Consider the following 23,676-nt stretch of genomic DNA (forward strand, 5'->3'; position numbering starts at 1 on the left):
AAGCCCCCCAGCTCCAAAAGCTCTCCTGAGATATATTGCAGAGATGTTCATGCAGCAAAACTATAAACGGGCAGGGCATAAGTTTTCCCAAGTCAATGGTTTATAAACTACATTTCCATTTCAAACTGGTACCACATATGAACTACTATCCTGGCACTTTAGGTGAAATTGAACAAATGAGAAAAGAAAGGGAGAAAGAAGGACTGAAGTAGTAACTTCAGCTATACTATATTCTAATATAAACTAGATGATGATCTAGTATTACCTATATGATGGAATACAGTCAGCCATTTGACTGTTTGAGCTTTCAACTTCCATTTGCTGCTTCTCACAAAGTTTGCAGATAAGTATTAGCCTAATTAGGATAACGAAAATGTTCACTGATATGGGTTTATCTGCAACTAAACCAAGCCAAACCAAATCTTCTAATCATTTTTTTGTCTGTTTAAAATAAAAGATGCTGTGTACCATAAACTCTGATACCTGCTATTTGTTTCTGGTGTCTGATAAGAACCCCTCTTATCCCAATTCCTTGATTTAGAATTGACCCAAAGCCAACATTATCAAAGATAAATAGGTTCACATCACAAGTTATAGTCTGAAAAAAATCAGTAATAAGTTAATTTCCTTTTGGGGTTGTTAAAGCTTACCTGAAACTGTAACATTTCTAGACGTTTGTCAGTGAATTCAAAGAGAGCCAAAGTAGTCTTCATCATATAAAGTGAATTTACCATGAAAGTTGCCATATCAGCCGTGCCCAAATTACTAGCAGACATAGTACACATCTGTAACAATGGATCTAGCACACAAGACAGAACCTAAAATAGAAAACACACAGAAAAGAGGGAGGGGAAGGAGGAAATCATGTCACACAAGGCCTCTCAGCTCATTCTGTCTCTATCATGTATTTATTCCCCAAAGCAGAATAAAGAGAAATCAGAGTTTCCAACTGTGAAAGCAGTTCTCTACTGGGTTTGTCAGCAGGTGATCAGCTACCATAGTGATGGGAAAAGTATAAAAACCAGAGAACAGATTCTAACATAGCAGGAGAAAGAGTAACCCAGATTAGATAATTGGTAATTGTGCCATCTTGAGGGTGTATTTACTTAATGGACTAGTAATTGGATAACAGAATTTAGATACTGTGTGAAGAGTAGCACTCCATACTGTACTGTAATTATCTACTTTGTTAGTCACCATCTTTACAAACTCAGGTTTGTTAGAAAGCTCCAAAATGGGACCAGAAAAAAAGTAATATCTCACCCATCTTTTGTGTACCGAGACTAACTTACACATACTTTTTTTGCCCCCTCCTCTTCAAGGCAATCATTCTTATACCTGCACAAAGTCAGCTTGACGGGCATCCAGTGGAACAACAGATGAGTCATGAGATGCCAGAACCTCCCGTAGCAAGTTAAGCGTCTGATTTAGTGCAGAGCTTGGGCCAAGATCAGGAGGTGGGAGCTCAACCTGAAGAACAAGATTATCTGTTTGTGGGGTTTTTTTAAATTTAATTTACAGCAAACACCATCCAATCTGTTAGCACAAATGCAAACAGCTAATAATAAAATTACACGTATGCATTCAGGGAAGAAGTTTAATTTGATACTGGACAAATCTAGCATGTTGCAGATAATAATCGCCTGCAACTTTCAATGGAACCATCCCATTCAGTGACAAACAAGCAAAACTGAATTTCTTTTTTCACTTAGACTATGCCTATTTTATGATCTAGAGATCTAGAGAAACCCAAACACTACCATTTTTAGCAGTAAAAAAAATACATTTGCTAGATTAGGTGCCAAAGAGTAGCCACATTGTTGGCACCACTGAGTTCACTTTGAGCAGGACCTCCAGAGCAGTACTGTTTGAGCAGTAAACACTCCAGAATCTAGTGCAGGCAGAGCTCTGGGATATTAGGGCCATACTGCAACAGCTGAATGAAGTCATCTTCTTGACAAGGCTGCACAGCCCCTATCATGCTGAGTATGAGAGCGGCAGTCACAGATACAACAGTCTTAATCCCTAGCAAGTTTTAACCTTAAATTACTAGTATACAAATGAACTGCGTACAAGCTAACTCAAGTACACCTTCGTACTGCAACGATACTGCAAGAACTGGAAGGCAGGCCTAAATCAAAGACAAGAAGTAGGAATTGCAGATGGTTAAAAACCAGAAAGAATAAAAGTTGGTAAATCTCATAGAAAAAGCACACTTTCAGAGTCAAATTATGAAAAGTTGGAGCACCTGAAATGAACTGAAATTCTACACTATTTTTAACACAGGTTCATATGCTTTAGGCATTCTTTGTAACAGGCAAATACCTACCAAATGCTTCATAAAATGTTTATATAATATAAAAACTAGCACATCTCTTTTTCCCAACCCACACTCCTCAGGCTCCACTCCAAATGTAGTTGCACCTTCGTGTCTTCCATGCTGCCTGAAACTGGCTTCCTGCTGCCTCCAGACCCTCATTACAGCCCAGGCTGCTGCCCTCCTTCCCTGCTGCCAACAACCCTCTTCCCACCTTCCCGTCTCCTGCCTACCCACGGGCAAACACAGATCTGGCTGGATCGCGTGGGAGTAAGGAGATCCCCAGCAATACAGGATAAGTGAACTTTTCAAGGCATAATCTCTTCCCAGAAGGATGCAGGGAGAACTAAATTTGGCCTGGCCTGGAACTGGCCTGTGCATCTCCCTCAAGGTGTTTGGGTGCAGCAGAGCAAGGCAGCGTGCACTTCTGCAACGCTCTTAAGGCTCCAGCTCAATGAGAAAAGGCGGCAGCTTTGGATGGATCCCCAAGCCACCGGCAACATTTTCCATACCTTCCCAAATGCAAACTACTGATTAATAGCATAACAACATGGATGTCTGAGTCCTCAAGGAAGAAAAAAAAATATCAAAGGGGCAGAGGCTGATGGCCAAAGAAACAAAGGAGAGCCTAAGAGGCATTTTCAGAGTGGAGCATTACAGGGCCTTGTGGAAATGAATCTTTACCTAATGAACATGCCACAAGAGAAAGAAGAAACAACTCTCTCTGGAGCCAGGCCTAGCTTTCACGCTTTGTGTGTTCTGAAACATTTGAGATACTGCACATGTCCCCTCGCTGTTACCAAGACAGATCGAACAAAAATTTTTTTGCATCCTTCTGAATACAAAGTGTTCCTCTATTCTCACTTTCCAAGAAAGTACACTGAATTTGAGGAACTAATGGAAAACTCAATCTAATAGGTTCAGAGAACACTTATTCAGCCTAAGCAGTCCTGAAAGCATAAAACAAATATTCTAGCAATGAAGTAACAGTAATTCAGAAAGAGACACTTATTCAGTGCTGATTAGTAGCAAAGTTCAGTGAAATTTACAGCACTGAGTGACCTTCTTCTTGTTTATTCTTGTTATTATTAGGGGTATTGATTGTGCCCTGAACACACTGTTCTCAGACCTGAACTGGACCGTGTTCAGGGATATTTTGGCTTTAATTTGAGACTAGAGTTTGATGAAGTTTTCACTTCCAACACACACATACATCATGGCAATAATAATTTCAGGGTTCTTTGCACAGAATTTCTGTCTCCTGAAGTAGCTGATGGCCAGAAGCTTCTAAATTAGCTTCATCTTTCATTTAATCTGCTCTTTTAAAGTCCACTGTCTTCTAGATGGGAGCAAGGAACAACATTATGAAAGAAGAAAATACAGCAAGGAATAAAGGTTTAGATCATTAGATTCTATTGGGGTTAGCTTGAAATTCCTGATTACTGCAATAGAGGCAGAATTATCAGTAAGGGGAAGGAAAATTAAAGCAGTGCTATATTAATTTTGAAAATTCTAACTTTTTGTCCTTGCCAGAACCAGGACACTTTTGCACATGACTATAGATGGGTTTTTTTCAGAATTAAAAAGGAAAATTCAAAAACACGTATCTAATTTATAGATGAACCTACCGATTCATGAGAGCTAAATCACTATTTTAATTAAAAAAAAAAAAATGGAGCCCTGAATGTTTTATTTGCACTAAAATACTATTATAACTGATGCTATTTCCAGAAAAATAGATTTGAAATGCATGCTGAATTCTACCTTTGAAATACCTGCTTCAGATGCAAACCAGACAGGGGCTAACTAAAAAATTATCAGAGAAATTCTGTAGCAACTAGTTCAACAGCATTAAAACATACTCTCACACAGTAGTGTCTAATCAGTTATAACCAGCAGTGCAGTCATGCAGAAATGTGGCCAATCAGCTGTTCAGCCTTTCAAAGACAACAAGACAAAATTTCCAATTTTTAAAATCCAATATACAAAACTGAAATGAATTCTCCTAAAATTACAACGGACACTAAAAGTTGTACATGAGGTTGAGTATAAAAGATTTTATCTTCATTTAAAGTTCTGCATATCAGTCAGTGGGGAATAGTTACTAAGCCAGTAATCTTCCTCCAAATATACAAACCAGAGCAGGCTTCTCTGTCTATGAGAGCAAATAGCTCAAAGCATATCTTGAAGGATTTAACAAACAGCAAAGGAAAACACAAGAAAAAGAAAAGTCAGTATCAACAATCACGAAGAGAGTGCATGTACATTAATTGTTTCCCTTTCTCATTTACAAAGAAGGTTAAATGAAAAAAAAAGTGCCATTTTTGTTCCTAGTAAATACAGTTAGTTCTGTTAAGGACTGGAGCAGGTATTAAGGAGCAGCTCTGTTAGAAGCTCATACGTGCACCTGCAAATACTGAAAAGGCAAGCAAGCAAAACTATTTATATACTATCCTACTTGAATATCAGAAGTTAACAGTACAGAAAGACATGGACATACTGGAGCAAGTTGAGCAAAGGGCCACAAAATTAATGAAGGAATGTCTCCTACACAAGGAGAGGCTGTGTTCAGCCCGGAGAAAAGAGAAGGGGTGTTATCACTGTGTATAAATCACTTATGGGAGGGATAAAGAAAAGAGAGACAGACTCTTCTCAGTGGTGTCCAGTGACAGGTGAAAAGGCAGCGAGCACAGACTGAAACACAGGAAACCGATTTTTTACAGTGACGTTAGTCAAACACTGGAGAGAGTTGCACAGTGAGGTTGTTGAGTCTCCATCCTTGGAGAGCAGGGCAACCTGCTCTAGCTGATATTCTTTGAGCAAGATGGTTGGACTAGACAATTTCTAGACGTTCCTGCTGAACTCATCCATTCTGCAATTCTGTAATACTAGTATTAAATAAAACAAGAAGGTAATTTTAAACACAGAACTCCTTGGAGAAAGCACTGCTTAGAGTGACAAACAAAAGGTTGGTGGGTTTTTTTAAGGGCCTAATCAGCTTTTAATATAGTCCTTTAAAAACCTCACTGGCAGGGGGTAGAGACAAAGCACTACAGATGTGAAACCTTGTAAAAAGGTATCTGGATGTTTCATCCTGTCAGTCACAACTGAGTAGCACCAACTACAGAAGTTTATTCTACAAATTGAGACAATATTCACCATAATGAAACAGCAGCAGTCTAAGAAACTTGAGTGCATGTCTACCAGAGAAACTTCACAGAAGCTGTCCTAAGTTCTTTTGAGCCCTATTAGGATCCTACAGAGATCACCAAAGTAGAATGCCTAATGCTTTTCAGCTATCAAGTTGGTCATGAAAGAAAAGACAACAGAAAAATTCTTGCTAGCTTTGCTTTGTTCACATGGATCCATTCACAACCACAACAGCATTCAGATCACAACATCAACCAGTCTCATTTAATCTGCCTCATATCTGCTTTCCCAGAAACCTAATTGGTTTCATTCTGACAGGAATCAAATTATGAGGGAGAAGTTTACAGTTATTCCCATGCAATGTTTTAATACCCCTCCTACTGACAAACTTAATAGATAATGCCATCACAACATTTAATTTGCATATATCTACTCTAAAAAGAACACCACTAAGGAATAACAATCCCAAAACTTGATTTGGGGTACTCTACTAATAGTCTTCTAACAGCGCAGCCAGCAGATGACAGGTTAGTTTGGCATAATCTCTATTACCCTTATGATAACTCTCATTCCATTTAATTCAATGTTTGCGATTATTCTTTCTTTTAATAACTGGACTAGAGTACTACTGAAGCCAGAGTAAGGACAGGTGTGTTTGAAAATTCTCACTCTCCTCATGTATTAGCTGGTCCAATAAAACATGCTGGCATAGGTAAGTCTAAAAGGCTTGTTAAAATGCCTCACCAGTGGACTCACAATTGCAAATGACAATTCTCTCACTACGAGAGAACTGAAAGAGCAGTCCATCAACTCCAGTGCATGAGGCACTTTGAACTTTGCTTCCAGTTCATTGGAACAGTTTCTGTTGTTCTGATAATTATTTTAACTTAGTATTTTCTCTTGGATTTATCATCATCTGTAAAATGGTAATCTGCACCAGGCTGTTCTTAGTTAGATCCAGACAATGAGTAATGCAAGCAGAATCCCAAATCCCTAAACATTTCAATTATTAGAGCAGGGTCAAAGGAAACATATAAAAGGCTACATAAGGATTGAACCTATAATTCTGATCTGCTTAACTAGGATGGCTGGTAGACCCATGGCTGGATTCCAGAAAGAGAAAAAGAAACAAATACAAGCACGATTTTTCAGCACAGGGACACTAACATTCAAACAACATTCTGGCTGAACCAACAACCGGGCCAAACCAATTGCTACCAGAGGTAGAAAACACTGGCAGGACTGCCCAACACTGCCTCTGAAAGGTAAGAACCAGCAATGCAAAGGAGAGACAGCGTTTGCATTAAAATGCACTGAACCTTCAGTGACACAGGAGAAGGGTGCACAGCTTGTACATGATGTCAGTGTTGAGCTCTACGATGACCAGAGAATCTCAAAGCTATGAATGGCACTTTAAACCCTGAAAACAAAGTGGCTTTGCAATGACTCTATTACCAAGCTTCACGACAGAGAGACTCCCTTGTGATAACAATGGACTTACTTTCAGGCAATATGCTGAGTATTTCTGTTACATAGATTTCAGCTCGTAAAGAGCTACCTGAGAAGTCTGAACGAGAACACCATAAAAAGGGTTTCTCAGACTGAAGAGTCTGAAGTTGTGAGAACTGCCGACTACCTTATTTTCAGATTACAACCAGGATGCTTGAGATTTTTCTGATGTAATGAAAGAAAATGTTAATAGGAAAGTGCTTCTGAGCAAGTCAGTAAGTACTCTGAAGTAACCAGGGATTTCCCTGTATCATTTACACTGATGGCTTGACAACCAAGAGGGAGAATCCTGATCTAAGACTGCCTTTAAGTTTCCATACAGCTCTCTGCTTGTGACACTCCTTATGTAATATGGGACTCTTCTCAAAAATAGATGTGAAGAGGAAGCTATTTTCTCATCCTAGAAAGGACAGTCTGAAGTCTCAGTTTCCCATAGTGCTTCAGAAATTAAATTCCAGGCAGTTTGAAGGCAATGCTCAAGTCAGCATAATCAATAACCTACAAAATTGTCTGTGGTGATGAGGACATCAGAGTCAAATTATCATCCTGTCATCTGTCTACATTCAAAGGAAGGGATCTTGAGGAGTGAGTATATTTAATGAAACCTGCTTTGTCTAAAAAAAGTTCCCAACTAGCTACACTTAAGAGCAAGATTTGCTTAAATACTATTCTGGTCTATCAACTACTAGATAGACTGTAGATATTAAAAAAGCATACCACAGCAAGACACAGTAACACACCAGTGTTTCTAGACAGTTCTCCCCACACAACAGCAGAAGAGAATGTGCACAGGGCTAAAGAGACTCTTGTGAAGTTACAAATTCACTGGTAATTATGACCTACTCTTCTGGAATTTTGTATCTACAAACAGCAATTAAGAAAAGTTCTCTTTAAATTAAATAAAAATATAGAACTGATTTCCATTCAGAATTTCTTGCTTATGATTTTCAGACTATCAGCAATATCTGATGATACTGAGGAAATACTCTGGTTACAATGGTGTAACTCGCACAGGCTGTATTCACCACTTTCCAATGATCTAAACAAAAGAGGCACTTAAGTTTATAGAGATAAAAATATTTTAGGAACACTCTCTTTGTATTTTAATCTATTTCCAAAGTTATTTAAATTGCCTTAAGAATCATATTTTAATCAAAGTAATGGACAGCTGATATTGTTTGAAACAAGTTTATCAATTCCTTAAGATGCAAAATATAAGCAGAAATAAGGAACCATGATTTCCAGAATGTCCAAGCGAAGAGTAATTTACTGATTTTACAAGAGAGTATTCTCTTTGTGCATAACAGGAGCAGCAATGAAGCCTCTGCAATCACACATGTAAGCACAAAGGGTCTGCTTTCAGTGCTTTAATCTTCTTTGAAAATAAAATTCTGGAAGCAGTTGCAATGCATACACAATTAGCAAAATGCTGGTAAAAAGTTGGGAAGTGAAGAAAATCCTACTAATACATATACACAATTTTGGTCTGAATACACATTAATAAAAACGATGGTAAAAAGCAACCTTGAGATTCCTCAAAATGTAAAAGCATTGTGACATTCACTACTAAATTAATGAAGACCTAAGAAAAGGCATAAAAGCTGGTTATCTGTATATTAACACACAATAAACTAAGTAACAGGAGAATTAAATTTATGATAAAATATGGTCTTTATCTCATGGAAACATGTTTCTCCGAGTGTAATTCAGCCTATTAATTTTGTACTTTTTGTGAAGTAAAACTAATTTCAGTCATGACGAGATAAGGCATTATTCTATCAACTCTGTAGTCCACTCATAAAGGGTAACAATATACAGTGCTTCAAAGGACTATCTAGACCTCAGTCACAAGAACTACACATCAGTACAATAAGATTCCTTCTCAGCGACGGAGTTACCTCGTTGTTAACTTCTGAAGCACAGAGATTAATAAATAATTGTGGATGCCTTTGTTACTCATATATTTAATCCTCTTCTGAGTCTCTAAGCTTTTAACCTCAATTATATCCTGAGGAACGATCTTCATAGGGCACATATGCAATGTAAAACTGTCAATGTTTCATATTTAATTTAGAAAATGTGTTTATGAGAAAGAGCAATATTACGATCTTTTTACACTACATAGCAGGCTCGGTATGCCATTCATTATTTGTAATAAAACACCACTGAAGGTGGCAGTGCAATCACCGCCTTCATTTAACGTCAGTAAAACCAAATTTGACCCCTTTATAAAACAATGGCAGCATCTAGAGCCAGTTACATCCAGGCTGGGGCTGAGGGAAGGGGAACTAAGAGGGCAAAGAGGATTGCACAACCTTCCCAGAGTGACAATACAAAGAACACGCACTATGAACTGGGAGATCCGATTCCTTTATCACCTCTCCTCCTTCTGAATTCTACGTGTCTCCATACTGAAAACAGCATATCACTCAAAACAAAAGTACAAAGATTGTGAGTTATGTGAGTAGAAAAATTATGCTGGATCCTGTTTGAGTACAGATGTAAGACCCTGTAAGGGTCTTCCTCCCTAGACCTCCTGTAAGGAGGATAATACAACAGAGCTAAATACAACAGAGACGAATACACAGCTGTCTTACAGTTTCAAGCCAAGAAAATTTCTTTCTTTAAGCACTACGTTGTTTGCATGTTCTTTGTAAGTAAAGAGTAGTCATATATTTTCGCTAAGGTCTGTCACTGATTTCTCATCATAAAAGGAACAAGTACACAGATATTTTACTTTAGCTTATGTATCAGTAAGTGTTTAGAGGAATTCATATACAGCTAGCATATGCCCATAGCAAGCTGTAAGATTTATTTATTTATTTATTTATTTATTTAGTAAATTCATATTGTCCCTGTCCATTGTATGTTTTATGAACTCAAGCTTTAATGGATCCTTGAAGAAGCATTAGTAGCAGAGGAACTACTGTTCTGATGACACCGCATTCAAATGGAAATACCCCATGACGACAAACAATGTACTAAGAGGACTTCAGTAGTATGGACTGTGGGTGGTAGCAACAAAGGAGTAACCCGATGAAGGAATGAAACCACTGAAGGGAGTCTATGGAACGAAGAAGAGGAGGAACAACTGTTCCTTTGAGAAAGTCATTCCTCAGCCCTTGCAGAAAGACAGAAATTGGGACCAGACACAAACTGTGCAGAATGAGAAAACTACTTTGAGACCACAGAGCAACGCTGACCAAACTCACGAAACCCCACTGAATGATCAGCAAATTACGAGGCTTTGTACAAAGAATAATTTATGTAAATCTATGTATTTTTTTAATTTTTCTTGTAGGTTAAATACAAATTATTTAGAAATACACTTACAAAACTTCACTGTTTGTTTTCCACTTTCAAACTTTTTTTTTTTTTTAAATGGTAAAAACAGTAATGTGAGAGCTTTGTTGAACTCTGGGATTGTGCAATAATAAAGGCATCTCTCCTTGGTTTTAGGGCCTGGACAACTCACCACATCTCACACAGGGATGCTGGATGAACATTAAATGTGTAGGGATGTGTAGCCTAACAATTTTCTTTGACTCTGCTTAGATTTTAGAAATGTGAGATTTAATGGACATATCCACCAACAGCAACATGATGCAAATAGAACAGGGAGAAATTAAAAAGAACTGTATTTGTTACTGAATAATGGGAAGTTCACTGAAACGCAATTCAAAGCGGTCAGCAGGAGAGGAAAAGATACCAGGAAAATGATGTTGGCTCAGGTACAATTGTTTGGTATAACAAATGTATATTCTGCTTTTAATGGCAGCAATGTTCATGTGGTAAAACTATTTTTATAAAAAAGACAGAAAAGCCTAAGTTTTGGTTTTACTTATCTTTACTATCTTGGGATATATTTTGTAAGTTCAAGAGAGGAATTATGCACATGAGTAATTAACTATTGATCTGATGATGCGTTAATATAACTTATATGGTTCAATCAGCTGACTTTGCTCTACCACACTTAGGGAAATTTCCTAATTCTGTTACTTCTCTTAGAGTTTAAAATTATGTAAAATCTGTGTAAACAAATACTGCTAACAACAGTATTTTACCCATATTTTCACAAAAATAGAACTATTAACAGAATTAAAACATAAACAAGAATTTTTAATGTAGTTTCATAGCTAAAATATAGAAACTACAAAACTTCAGTTTTAGAAAATGTTGACATTTAAACCAGCTATTCATTGAACAACCTTACTAGACAAAAGGGAAATGAAAGTGTGTTTTGAAACATGAAGGCTGTATGATTTTGAAACAAACCTTGTCCATTAGTTTACTTGCATGAAGACTCAGGCTATTAAAGAATATTTTCTTGCTCAACAAATGCATTTCTTCAATTGTTGTCAACAATGTGGCTGCACTGTTTCCTACAATACCACTGAAAACAAAATTAAGATTAATTAAATAATCTGAACTGGGGGAAACATGACAGTGTCAGGTACTTTGGACAGCATTTCAAATAAAATTACTTTCAAAGTTGAAAATTAACAACAAACAATTGCAGGGAACAGTCTCCATATTAGCTGAGAGATTCACTCGTAAGACGACCGTGAGAACAAGCATCATCAACTATGTCATTAAGCAGATTTTACGTACAGGATATCTAAATTTTTGCATGAACTTTTTAGTAAAATTCTAAAATTTACTGGATTTTTGTTTTGTTCTTCAGAAAATCTCCTTCTGTTATAGAAAACAGATTACATAAATAAAAAAGGGTGGATAACTATTCTGTCCTATGTCCTTTAGGGATAGTATAATCGCTCTTTCTTCATTACGATGTTAGGCATCTCCAAAAATATAATAATTCATGCCTTGCTATTCCATGTGTCAAGCTATTACACTTAGCATGAGTACTGCATAAACCTTAAATGGCACTACATGACTATGCTCCTCTGACAGATATACCTTCTGTCTAAAGTAAAATTTAAACTTGTAGCTTGATTTTCAGGTTATAATCTTGTTGCATTTAATAGTTTCTCAGCCTGCATTTTCCCTTCATTACTTGGGTGCACTTACTCTATACAGAAGAAATTATTCAGCTGGCAGAAGGTACTTCAGTGGTCTTTAAACAACGCATTAACAACACAGAAAGCAACAGATCAGACTGTCTAAGACCTTCCATTTTAACATCACATTTTCAATTGCACCAAGCTTTATAACCACTGGGAACCACAAACTTTGGAGACAGAAAAATGACAGCAAAAATATTTCAGCTTTTTTTGACAAAAAAATTGGGAATAGCTCTTATAGGTGTTCTACCTCAGACCTGTAGTGCCATCACAATCGAGGGTTTTAAATACAGCATGAGATGCCCAAGAACCACTTATCTCAGCCTGCCCAACATCTAAATGTCTTTTCAGACAGAAAAGAAGCTCAAGTATTCATAGTAGTGATTCAAATTCTCAGCAGTTCAGTCCAGGGCTGCGGAGGAAGATTTTTCTGCTATTGCTGTTTCTATCCAATATGAACTACTGCAAATGCCACAATGTATAAACCCAGTGGTTCTAGCTTTTCTCCAGTTTCTGTGTTCCCAATGGCATCTGGAAGGTTGGAAGATGGTTGGTGCACCTTCAACAGCGAGATGCGGAATGAGGCAAGCATCTTTCCAATAGAAAAATGCATGTGCACAATTAGAAAAAACGGTAGCAAAATAACAGTTAAGGAAGAAAAGACAAATTCAAGTTCTAGAGATAATTTAATTCTAACATTTTCTCAAAGGGGACTTGACTTTGTCATCTTAAATGTTTTATGTAGTTTTTTTCATGTACTATTTGTATCTGTACACAGAACAATAAAGAAAGTTTCTGTGGCAAATTGATACTATATTCCAAAGCAGATTTCATATAAATTGAGGAATGACAACAGATAAATGGCATCTGCTTGATATCATGCACATTTCTCCTTGATTCCATTGTACAGAGTAAAAACTAAGCCACGAAAATACTCTTTTAACTATATTAATTTTTATACATACCATAAAAAAAATGACAACTTTTAACATACTTTGTAATTTTGCATACCTGATTGTATGGTGGTAGAACTTGAGAAGATTAGAAATCTTGTACAGTAAAACTGCTCCTGGCTCGGCAACAATCACCTGCTCAATTCTAACCTGCAGAATAAAGAAAGATAAGCATCTTTCAGGTCATACATTTCAAAAGCCAACCTCTATGATTTTATATGCAATATATGTTTGATTTTTGGAAAATAAGTTTAACCAGAAATAAAGTTAAAAAGAGAATGTCCAGTTAACTGTAACATTCTGCTTGAACCAAAGTGCTTCTTGGTTGCCATGCCTCCAGGTAGAAAACAAGCAGGTATATGTATTCTTAAAAAAAAAAATAAAAAATTAAAAAATCTCATTTCCCTATAGATTTTTGTTGCAACTTGTTACTGAAAATTTAAAAATAATGAGTTCATTTGATGAATTAATACCAGTACATAGTGGAATTCTCCTCAGCCCTGAATAGCAAGAACAGCTACAAAGCTGCAAAATCCCTAAATTACAACAGTTGATCATTAGCATCATGCAGCAATTCAGAACATCCAAAGTATTAGATATTTTACCCAAAAGACAAAATTTCACCTGGATCAATCTCTCCTTCACTTAAAGGACAGATTATATACTTCCTACTGGTATTTAATCAGATATATTTATAACAAACGACCAGCTATGTCGACTGATTATCTCAACGAGGAGATACTGGCTACACAGACCAAAACAGTGCTGACTGTCTTTATAGCTGGACAGTTGATGTCTTGTCTCCATGGTACACGCAGTCTCGATCCTCTCATAAAAGGCTGCCCCAGGGTCAGTCTTTGGGCACTCATGAAGCAGTGAGAGACAGTGACTTATCACTGCTCTGTTCTCCCACGTTCCTGCATGTGAAAGGGCTACACACAAATCACCAGCCGCCACCCGCTCTCCCAAGTTTTCTGTCTGCAGTTCAATGGAGCATGATGGGCAGTAATGCCTTCTCCTCAGAGTCAGCTGCAGGGAGAATTAATTAAAATTACACTTCCTCAATCCTCTCCCCTTTGCATCTAAGTCAGAGACCAAAAATAAGAATAATTTTTGACTCTTATTCGCAAAGCTCAATGCGCACAGTTAATTTCAACACTCAGGTGAACTCTGCTCTTAACTGCATATGTATATACAGAGGTACATACACAAATAGCTATCTCCAATGGTGCCTAAAGGGTCATTTGGAGAGGGATACTGAGTCTACTCCAGGTGTACAGCAAAAGAGAATAAGGCAGGCAGGGGAAAAAGATGTAAATGAAAATATTGACACAAAAAAATAGCTATAACTGAAATTAAAGAAAAGAATTAAGAAATAGAAAAAGATAGAATAGGCAGGAGGAGAGAAAAAAAAACCCAAAGATTTTAGGGTTAGGAAACAAAAATAAGAATTAAACAAATAAAGCAGGAAAAGAAGCATTGCTGCTTCCCATACAGAAGTTTTCACTGCACAGGAAAACCACAATTTGCAAGCGACTAAACCTAACCTGCTCATGGAAGTCATGGACTTACAGTTTTTATCGTTTCCTAATCCTATGCGTCCTGTAGTCAGTTGACCATAAAAGACTATCAGAAGTCTATGTAAGGTATCAAAAAGTGTTTTTTTCAGTTTTGACCTCATATTAAGTGCTATGGAAAAGATGAGGACCTTAATTTAAATGTCTTTAGGGTTCTCCTATTTCCATCTGAAATGAGAAGACTGTGGTAAGATCCACCACTAGTGACTACTCAAGATTCACTTGGATGCCTAAAACTCAAATCATTATCAGTAAGAAATGTGGAAAAATTATACTGCATATAAGCATAATCCTCCTTCAAAAGTAAGGAAACTGTATCATATTGTACATTCACATGGAACGGCATAAATCGTAAGAAAACTCTACGTAATTCTGTTAAGTACTTAAAAGTGCTTGTGGAAATGCTATGACTAGGGTTTAATCAGGCTACTTTGTTTGTCAGCATCAACTCAAATCAAAGTGACAGGTTTGCAAACATCAGCAGAAATCCACTAGAAAAGCAGTATACTGTGGTGCCATACAACTACAACAAAGAGTGTCTTCCCTGAATTTAATGCAGTTGTTTTTCTTATTGTGGACAATCTTCAGCAAGAACAATGTATTGTAGAAAAGATTCGTCCAAACTGAGTCTATTTTTATTGTTCCTCTCAACACGATGGCTTGCAATTATCTAACTGCATTGTATGAAGGCTTTTCTGCTTGGGGGTTTTTTGGTTTTTTTCTTTTTTTTTTTTGCTATGGAAGATTTCCCCAGGGGAAACAATAAGTACTGCATATTTTACATTGGGAAGTCTAGACTGGCAGTGAATTAACATAAGTTGCATCCTATTAAAATACAGAATACAATGGGAAGTCTTTAATTGTTCCTCTAGTTTTGTTTTTTTTTTCATTTTTATTAGCACAGTAACTAACTACTAATGATATTTCAGGGATATTTCTACAGACAGCAGAAGGATACAAGTGTAAAGAGTTTGGCAATCAAATCGGAAGGTATTCTGTACCAAACTGTACAAACCCAACTACTCAAAACAAGATCAAAACTCCCTCTGACTTACACAAAGGTTTGATTCTATCCCTAATTACTTTGTTGGAGTGCACAGAAACACTGAACTCAAAACATCAGCATTCAGTATTATGAGAACTAAAGCATGCAAGAAGAACACAGAAAGCTTGGAAAGGATCTTCCCCAAGGAAGGATCTTATTGTGATAATAGCTTATTTGTCTAATACGACAGGTTTTTTTTCAACAGGTCAAAAACTAAAGGCTGTGAAAGTTGATCATAATTATCTGGCAACAGGCACAAACTGAAACACAGGAAGTTCCCTCTGAACATCAGGAAACACTTTTTTCTTGTGAGGGTTACCAAGCACTGGCATAAGTTGCCCACAGAGGCTGTGGAGTCTTTCATCCTTGGAGATATTCAAACGCTGGCTGGATACGGTTCTGGGCAACTGGCAGTAGGTGGCCCTGCTTGAGCAGGGGGCTTGGACCAGATGACCTCAAGTCCCTGCCAACCTCAACCCTTCTGTGATTCTGCAATATTCTAAATGGCACTTTCTTGATTTTTACCTCTCTTCAGATCTTATCTCTTTCTTATCAGGAACTTAAGCAGAGCATACAGAACCTACCCGTTAATGTTTGAGACTAAGTATTTGGCAACTGGACACAGTTGTTATAGCTACAGTATCCTAAAATACACTGCATGGTCAGGCAATTATTGGTATCAGCTTCATCATGTCGATTATTTTATTTTGTGCTTATGCGAAGCACATCCAATAAATAAGACAGTCAATCATTTGATGGATCATTATTAATTATTTCTATAAAATGGGTCCCCTAAATTGGCTGAGACTCTAGCTTGAAAAACAACAACTGTGGAGGTATGAGACAGAAATACAGCAAATCAGGGTAGCATAAAGATGGTAAGCAGGAAACAATTTTTCATGATTTCTTTCAATACAAGAGCTGGAGTTGTTAAATAAAACAAAACCAAAAGGAGCTGGCTTTTGACACAGCACACAGTTAAAACATGCACTTCCCTCCTGCAGGATATGTTATGAATATCAACAATTTATATCAGCTTGACATAGTCATATAAGAAAAATCTATCAAGATCTAATAAATACAAAGACAGCAGCTATGGCTCAGGATGTCCTTAGTAAGCCCACAAATGGGGGAGGAAACTATTCTACAGAAGTATCACGACACAACTGCATAACCTGTACACTCTTCCCAAAGCATATGCTAATGGTTGGTCACTATGAAAAACAGGGTAGTAAGTTAAATTGATTTGTCATTTGACCCACTACAGTCATTCCTATATTCTTATCGCAAAGCTGAATTTTTGTACATAAGGACTCCTGGCTTTTAGGGAAAGTGGAAGAAAAATCAAGATAGAGATTTAATATCCTAGTATCTCTCTCTATGACTATTTAAACCAGAAATCTATGAAGTATTGAATCTTTAGTTTTGAAGGGGTTTATGATTGGAGTTGAGAATCTGACTCTCAACCAAGGGTGATGAAAATACATTGTAGAGATGGGGAACAGGTTCTGGAAAAACAGGACAGAACAATTTTTATATTTAGAATGCTAAGGAAAACAAAATACTTCACCTTCAGAGGCCTGCAGACACCTTCTGTGATATGTCCAACTACTTCTTGAATATTTTCTTCTACACCTACGGTTAACGCAAACACATGCTAAGATTATGCAAATGTAATTCTCTTTTCTTCAAGACCACAAAACAAATAAACAAATGTAGGAGCTACTCCTCCATAAAAAGCATTATGAACTGCATGTTCTTTTCTCCACAAGACGAGTTTACACCTCCACTGAACTTCAAATCTAGGCATTAAGAAATACCTGCATGACAAAACAGAGTCCTGGAGAGTCATTACCTTATGCTATGTGATTGCTTCCAAGCACAGCATAGTGCCTGGGGATTTGAGGGAGAAGGAGCAAGGGAAAGAATAAATGATCTAGCAAGAAACTGTCACACTAAAGCTCAATATTAGCACTTCACAAAACTAAACAGAAAAAAAAGGCCAGTGAGATGGTTAAGGAGCAACAGTACATACCATTTTGAAAGGCCTGAACCGAAAATGCACGCATCTGTCAGCATTTGGTACTGACGTGCTCACGGCATTGTTACAAATTGAATCACATATGTACCTCCACACTGCCGTGTGCTGCAGCATTAGCAAACGCTTCCTCCCCAGCAGCAATTGAAACTCATCTTTCACAGAACTATATACCAAAGTGAATATTGCCCTATCTTATCATGGAACACAAATGAATTGTTGCATGGCAACTGGTACTGTCATAAATCAATCAAACTGAAAGCAACAGATCTTCAAGCTCTCACTTCAGTAACAACTCAGAATAGATTTATGGAGACAGCAATACTTTAATTCTAATTTAAAACTTGTCAACAGGAGTTCATCTTCAGATGGGACCCATGCAATGAACAGTAAACAAACTGACTGTGCCATGTGATAGAAATCAGGTGACCTGAAGCTCTGTTTTGCAGCTCTTGAGACTAAAAGAGATTACCTCTGAGAGTAAAAATTATAAAAGATCAGAGATGTGTGCCAATGTCTCTTTACACCAAGATACGTGAAAAGCCACGTTAAGTGGTGGCTGTAAGAATTTCAGCATACTAAATTGGTAAGATAATAAAAATATGTTTGTATATGTGAGTACGATATCAAGGAAGAAAGCAAGATTACAAACCACAAGATGCATGGTGTGTTATGTAATGACTAGCTCCCAGAAACACCCTAACAATTTACACATTTTTTTAGTAGGAACAGTCACAGTTTTACTGTTCATCAATATAACAAGCACCTAGCACATATTTGCAATCGTGTATCTAGACCAGATTGACTTAACAACAACTTCTTGGGCATGAAAGTTTTAGATGCAAAAATATACAAGTTCAAACACCAAGGGACATAGAATTACAATCTTGATATATCATATGCTTGTGCTTTCACATACTTTCATATCCAATTAAGATATTTTAGATCCAGCAAACAGTAAAAAGAAATCTTCCAGCACAATTGGTTATGTAACTGTTACAAGTAATAGTACGTCATGCTGACATTTCTTAGAGACCCAAAATCACTTTTAGAAAACAGTCAATTACCGACAATACACTTTTGGCTCCCTGCTACACACCACGTATCATTTTTGTCTGCATGCCCTTCTTTAAGGGAGAGATCTTTTTTGAACTTTGTTTGGCTTGTGCTCTCCAGCTGGGTTTCTGTAACTCCATGAAAAATGAGTTTCTACTGCTTCTCCTAAACAGAATGCCTGCAATTCTCCCTTCCTTTCAAGTGCAAGATCTCTGTAACATTGGAAGGCTCCTGTTAGCCGAATACCTAAGCTCCACAGAAGAGAACCAGATGCTTTATGCTTGGCCAGTACAAATCAAAATAGTTAAACTTTTCTGAATGTGTTTTTAGTTCTTAAGATTTTAACAGCATTTTTGGTCAGATTAATTTTAAAGAGCTAACATTTGCAAGCTTAAAATTTTAACACTTTTTAAAAGCTGTTCTTGAATACTTGATTATGGGCTACATTGTTCTCTTTAAAGTAAAAAGCAAGATGGAAACATTTCTCAAAAAATGTGGCATTCACACAATTTTTCTTCCACTGGAACTAAATCCACCTCTATCTCATCCATAGCTATACAAGTGGCTGCTGCTTCTTCTTTTTTTTTTTTTTTTTTTTTTTTTAAGAAGAGAAGGGAAGTTTTTGTGTAGCTGTGATTTACCACATTCTCCATAGTCCTGAAATGACAAAAGAGCTTACAGGAGAATTTAAACAGAAATCTGAACTCAGAACAGAGACTCCTGAATTAAAATAACAAAACTAGTTCCATCTGCAAAAAGCTACTGAAGTTGAAACTAAAGTTAACACATATTACAGAAAAAGATACATCTCACCTAACTTTAGACTCTCAACTAGATGTCTCATCTATACCACTTGCTTGGGCTCCCTCTATAGGGAATGGGAAAAAACCTCTAACAGTTGTGATGAAAATCTGCAGAAATGCCTACTTCAGATCTAACTTTTGTCGCTAAGATTTACCCTCTGGAGATGCAAATCTCTGTCATTATCTATAAACACAAATAAACAAGATGTTCACTTTTTAGAATGGCGAAGTGAAATTAACTTAATCTCTGCTGTAGCCTGCACTACCAGACACCTGGAGACTGTACGATAGTACAGGAAATTCAACTTGAATCTCTCAGTACCGTAGACACTGTACTCACCAATTAGCCACTACCAACTCAGGATCTGTATTTATACAATGCATATAATCTCAAGGTACTACATAAGGCTGCACTTCCCATAAATGTTTCTTGTCAAACTCAGTGGTACCTCATAAAGTACTTACTTTCACCTTACAGATCTTACCGCATAACCATCCTTGTAATCAAAAAAAACTTCCCAAAGATGCAGAGGAATAGTTAACGGACAGCATCTCCCAGGCTTTCTCATTCCCAACATGAAGCTAGGAATCATTCTTTACATTTCTTGAAAACTGCACAACAGTGAGGGCAAACCCATTCCTGGAGAGCTTAGGAAAACATATTTTTGCTTCAGACAGAAATATTGACTCTCTTGTTTATACTTGACTAGTCTCTTTGGAAAAAAGTTTTGTCTTGGTGGGTTTTTTGGAACATTTTTCCCCAAAACATTCATATTATCTGTATTCTCAAGTAGTTTGCTCTGATCTGTGGCTGAAATGCTCTCAATATATCTGATTATGTGGTCATAGCATTTCAGATTGACTTCCTGCCAGAAGGCCAAGGGATTTAATAGCTAAATAAAGCACTGCACAAGGAGGTGGGACAATTTCAGAAGTGAACACAGGCCTGGGCAGCAGCAGTAGCACTATCAACAGCAGAACCAGATACAGTAGCATCCTCTATGTGGCCAGCTTTTCCGGAAGGACTCCCCAGTTCAGCAGAAGTATCAGATAAGTCATCTACAGAGAATTGCCATGTCTTTTTCTCTACCTTACAGCCATCATGAGGCCCGCTTTCCTGTCTTCCTGAGATAGTCAGTAAAAAATATTAAATTCAATTCTGTAGTATGCTGTAACTGTGCTTAAAACCCAACAACATTCCTTTGGTTTGATTTACAACGGCCTCCTTGCTCATATACCATTAATTAGGAAAGTCAATTACTACTTCCAGCAGTAAGGGAAATGAGAATGCAAATTAACTTTAAATCTCGGAGCAAGACTCAATTAAGACATACAGTCTGAAGAGCTCACCAGATCCAGATCAAATATAAGTTCTTACACCGAGTTTGTTCCAACTGAGTACACATGCTTAATTTATTTACAACAGTCTTTGGCTGAAGATATGGAGGCAAATCATACTACAGGTGCTACAGGATAAAAGTCTTAAAAGTAGAGGTCCAATGTACTTAAAAGAGAGCAAAGGGGCTGAAGAATAAGCATGAGTATCTGTAGTTCTGTTAATGAAGGAGAGCTTTGATATTAAAAAGCTTCACATGTCCATGAGCACTTTGACCTCTGTAAACCTGTAATGACATGTTACATGACAGAAGAAAATTCCATTTTACTTGTAGCATAGAAGGAAGAGAATTATAGGAAGAAGGAATTATTTAAAAAAAAAACCCCTAAACAAATGAAAAAGGAGTAACAGGAATCCTCAACATATCAATAAGCAACCCTACAATGTTTTCAGAGGTATGTATTCATATACATTAGAGACAATTTTTGAACTCTCAACTAGTCTAACATGTCCCTTTGTAAATTTAGTGTAAATCTATTATAAGCACAGTAAAATGAAGAGTGCATTTTGAAATACTCTTCTTCATTAAGGGCTTTCTTCTGGCAAAATGCAACTACCAGCTACTCTGAAATTATTTCAAAGAAAATCTAAGCTCAGACTCTCATAGCTGAAGTACAGCCTAAGACATTAATCACACTTTCTGACTTACAACACATTCACTTTCTATCACTTTCCAATTTATATTTAAAAAACCTGGTACTACCTTGAATAGTTACAAGCTTTAACATAGCTTCTAGGTGTTCTTTTTCAGAAGCTGTAGCTTGATGCAACCAGGCCAGCATGTCTCCTACGTACCTAAATAAACACAGAAATTTCTGTGTAAATCAGCAGTTTATGGTGTCAGGGATTCAAAGTGCTAACAAGCAAAAGAAGGATTATTTCATATACATTCTTGCTAGTACTGTACCTCAGAGGATCGTGGGAGTGCATTTCAATAGGGCGGGGAGTACCTCCCAGACCCCCTCTAGTAAGAGCGTCTATAAAGCCACGGACTACAGCACTCCTCCTAGCTGTTCCAAACTCATCCAAGGTGTACCTGTTATTGAAACATGAAAATGGGTAAAACAAAACGGTTCACCTCATCATCATTTATTAGCTCAGCTTTACAGTTAATATGAGTAACCATTTTTATAGTTCTTGAAATCTTGCATCAATGCTTCTACTATGAAGCATTCAAAACCATCTGATTTTCTTGCCTCCTCTAAACAGACACTAAAGACAACTTTTCCTTGACCCTCCCATTCCCTCACCCCACACAAATAAATACATAAATGTAAAACCAGCTTTCACATTTTTGTACATGTAAGTATGTATTGGCAGGTCTAGGACTCCTGTTCACATGTTGTCCAGCTGACAGACACAAGCAGCAACTTACTGCACTGGAACACAAGGCTTTCTCCTTTTTCTAAGCTACCGCATGATTAGTAGCAAAAAAGTCATTTTCATTTGATAGTTGTTCATTGGTTTTAATCAAATCAGACTTGGTTAGACACTTAATGGAGGGACAATTACAGCCCAGAGTGTGTAATCTCAAATGGCTTGCTAGTAGTAGTACAAGTACCAAGAACATACACAAGGCTCATTTTTGGAGCACGCTACTTTCCTGTTGGGGCTGAAGCATGATAGCAAGTGAAGGATGGGAAATGCTAACATCTCTGTTACATCTGCTTAGAAACAGGATTTTTGCAAGCCACAGAACACTTCTATTTTTTTAAAAAACTGAATTTAAGCATTTTGAACAAAACACATAAATTACAAAGGAGAAAAAAAACCCAACACGACAGTTTATTTTTCCAATACAATTGAAGAAATGCCAAAGAGTAAGCATGGTGTCACTTACCAATGACACCCAGCAGCTGAACAGATAGAAAAATAATAATAATAAAAATCATGTTACTCACTGACTGATGTTAAATGAGTACTGCACTCACAATTAAACAGATGTGGAGAATAAAATACAAAAGAAAATAATAAACTGTTTCTCTTTTCAATCTACATCACTATTTAACAGAGGGGGAAAAAAGCACACTGAATAATCCTGAAATTTCTGTTTAAATCTTTTTCTTCATACACTGTACTTGTTAACTCAGAGAGTAAATATCTGCAATTTTTTTTAAAAAAAAGGCTAATAAAAAAGTCTTTAATAAATTACTATTTACAAAATTTATGCAATGAAAAGTGGGAGAGATCTGGGATCTGCTGACTACCTACAGTCTAGGAGTAGCAGTGCTGTAGTGAAAAATCTCAGGTACTTACAGAAACCAGCTAAGGTTTGGATTTTTTTTCCCTCCAATAAACACCTATATAATGATCATTAAAGATACAGCAGCAAAACACATCTTGTGATCTTGTTATTAGTTTAGAAAACAGCATTTAATAATGATAATTTTGTTTTAAAATGAAAAAGACTACTAATTTTCTTTTTGCTCTCAGTAGAACAGGATATAACTATGACAAAATGCTGCATTTTTAAAAAATTCAGTAATAACTATTATTTACACTAGAAACACAGTATTTACTACTACGCTATTACACATACTCGTGTTAGGGGAAGAAAACAACATTTGGATTCTTTTCAACCCAGCTTCAATTTTCTAAAACCCAGTAAAGTAACGATCACTGGAAGGGTAGAAGAAGGAGGTGGAGAACAAAAACCTTTGAAAATCACAGTGGAGGAAGGAAAAGGAACATGCTTTGAGCTATGACTCCATGTATTTTCTACGAAACAGTTTTCAATTTTTCTGTTAGAACCAGGAAGTGAAAACCAAACTGAAATGTTTATTTCGGATCCCTACTGACCACAGTTCC

The 23,676-nt window shown here is 36.9% G+C and overlaps 1 protein-coding gene across 2 annotated transcripts in view; it reads right to left on the bottom strand.

Moving 5' to 3' along the window:
- COG6 (component of oligomeric golgi complex 6) overlaps positions 1 to 23,676 on the bottom strand; it is a 60,697-nt gene that overhangs the window by 11,832 nt on the left and 25,189 nt on the right. For both annotated transcript variants that reach the window (XM_075741937.1, XM_075741938.1), the window contains exons 9-15: positions 21,776 to 21,904; positions 21,572 to 21,663; positions 17,146 to 17,210; positions 13,012 to 13,103; positions 11,252 to 11,369; positions 1,339 to 1,470; positions 651 to 818 (exon numbers count right to left, since the gene is read on the bottom strand). In XM_075741937.1, the coding sequence (XP_075598052.1) occupies positions 651 to 818; positions 1,339 to 1,470; positions 11,252 to 11,369; positions 13,012 to 13,103; positions 17,146 to 17,210; positions 21,572 to 21,663; positions 21,776 to 21,904 (796 nt within the window). The remainder of the gene's footprint in view (positions 1 to 650; positions 819 to 1,338; positions 1,471 to 11,251; positions 11,370 to 13,011; positions 13,104 to 17,145; positions 17,211 to 21,571; positions 21,664 to 21,775; positions 21,905 to 23,676) is intronic.

This window comes from Balearica regulorum, chromosome 1, assembly GCF_011004875.1.
Source record: "Balearica regulorum gibbericeps isolate bBalReg1 chromosome 1, bBalReg1.pri, whole genome shotgun sequence".
Lineage (NCBI taxonomy): Eukaryota > Metazoa > Chordata > Aves > Gruiformes > Gruidae > Balearica > Balearica regulorum.